General features: G+C 38.3%; 1 protein-coding gene across 1 annotated transcript; it reads left to right on the top strand.

The window, feature by feature from the left end:
• Positions 8-1,010, top strand: LOC105158510 (arabinogalactan peptide 22-like). The gene is made up of 2 exons (XM_011075297.2): positions 8-179; positions 648-1,010. The coding sequence occupies exons 1-2, from the start codon at positions 53-55 to the stop codon at positions 746-748; spliced, it is 228 nt and encodes a 75-aa protein (XP_011073599.1). The 5' UTR covers positions 8-52; the 3' UTR covers positions 749-1,010.

Below are 2,111 nucleotides of genomic sequence, written 5' to 3'. Positions count from 1 at the left end.
CCCCCCCCCCCAAAAAAAAGAAAAGAAAAGAAAAAAAGAGAAAAAACGGAAAATGGCAATGGATTATAGGGTTTCTTGGTGTGTATTTGCCACATTTGTTATTGTTTACGCAATCTTTGTGCCTGCTGTTCAGGGTTTGACCCCCGCTCCTGCTCCTGCTCCGGCTCCTACCAGTGATGGTCAGTTTTCTAAATTTTTTCCACCTTTTTCTTTTCTTTTTTTTTAAAATTTTTTTTCGCTTTGGTGTTTACGCTTCCTTTTCCTTTTCTATTTTTTTGGAGTTATGGGTTATGGGAATATGCTGGAATTTGCCGTTCGTTATGTCTGGTCAGTAGGAAAATAAGGGAGAAAGAGATAATGATATCTTGAATGTGTTTTTGGAATTTACTGTTAGTTAAATTGTAAACGTGCGTATAAAATATATGAATAAAGGGTAATCATAAAACACAAATTTGCGCCGTTGAGTTTGGAAGTAATGTTGGGGTGCGAGGAATAGGCTGAAGTCGACTGCAAATGGGATTGTATTATGGTTTTATGGGTTTTTGGTAGTGATCTTATGATTCTTGATTGATTATTTCGTGCAATGCAATTTATGTTTTGGGTCATAGAAATGCTGCAAGAACTCACCTCTGTATTCATGCCTACAGCCGGAACTGCAATTGACCAGGGCGTTGCTTATGGCCTGATGCTGTTGGCTCTGGTGCTCACATATCTCATCCACACCTTTGACACTCCCTTGAACTTCTGAGTTCAGAGAGCGTTTAAGTCATTTCGTCTGTTCAATTGTCTGAGATTTATGACTTGATTGACTGGAGATGAAGAACTGTTTTTGAGGCCGTCACTCTTGGATGCAATACAATTGTATTAAGTTCTGTGCTAGTATTTGAATTAATGTATCAGATGCATTCAGAAGGAGTTGCTAGTGTACCTGTTTGATGGCAACTATTGACGTTTCATTCGCTGTTCGCATGTTAACTTTCTATTATTGTGGTGAGAGCTTTATTGGATCACATCACAGGCATAAAAAGGCAATCATAATTAAAACAATGGTTTAACTGCGATAAATTGCATCAGCCGGAACTTGAAAACCACTCTCATGTAGTCAGAACACTTCTTTCCAAGTTCAACAATGGGAAAGATAATGAACTAATGGTGTATGAATCACCAGAGGGTTCCATTCAGAAATGCCAAATGTGTTACATCTCAAGCTGCCCCAAATAGAAAGGGTGCTTTTCAGTTGTACCCTCAGGATCACATATCTTGTTCGGGGGCAAAACTTGTAAATGCTAAAATCGTATGGGATACACAAATGTGACCTTAATTTTAAGCAGCAGGAAGAATTTGCCAACTCGGCGTACAAACTTTCCAAGATGAACAGAAAGTTAACTCTGCTTCTTTCCACCTGAATCTGGTTGTTCTCTGGTGGGTTCAGCCAGGGAGAATTTCTTTACTTTCTGAGAAGAAAATATAAAGAGGAAAAGACTCAACTGATGTAGGAACTAGGAAGAACATAAAAGCTGAATTCATAAGCACAATCATCAAATAAGCAGCAGTTTGCAAGACTCAACAAAAAATATAGCATCATCAGTCCTCATAAATCACCTAAACATGTGAAGTAACAGAACCCAAAGCCGAATGCAATTCAAGTAATCCAAAACAATGGGCCCTCGTGTCAAGATAGTGACTTTATACAAAGTAGTCACACCTTCATCAACCCAATGTCAGAGAAGAAAAACCTAATCTAATTGCTGATCACAAAACAACTTAATTTTGATAAAAGAATTTTATGAGAGCAAAGCATCTGAACAATTAACATATGCACATTGCAGACAACAAGCTCTTAAGAACTTTTGTCTCAAGAATGAGTAATTGCTCCCTTCTCTTACCCTTGCTGCACAACATGTGACAGGCATCTAATACATTCCACTTGTTAAACAGGGTTCTATGGTCGATGCTATCGAATCATTAACTGCAACCTAAGCAAATGCTACTACAGGAGCATATTGTGGGCAGCTACCAGGGAAAGGCTGCTGAAAGCTGGGTGCTCATAAACTAAAGAGAACCACATTGAAATAAGCATTGTGACCTTAGATAATACTTCAAAATTTAAC

Source organism: Sesamum indicum, linkage group LG1 (assembly GCF_000512975.1).
Source record: "Sesamum indicum cultivar Zhongzhi No. 13 linkage group LG1, S_indicum_v1.0, whole genome shotgun sequence".
Lineage (NCBI taxonomy): Eukaryota > Viridiplantae > Streptophyta > Magnoliopsida > Lamiales > Pedaliaceae > Sesamum > Sesamum indicum.
Note: the sequence above shows the minus strand (reverse complement) of the source record. Positions and strands in the feature narration are given on the sequence as shown.

Excerpts from the sequence above, each read along its gene's own strand:
- LOC105158510 (XM_011075297.2), top strand. The coding sequence starts at position 53 with ATGGCAATGGATTATAGGGTTTCTTGGTGTGTATTTGCCACATTTGTT. Across the intron at positions 180-647 it reads TCCGGCTCCTACCAGTGATG|CCGGAACTGCAATTGACCAG; the intron begins GTCAGTTTTCTA and ends TCATGCCTACAG.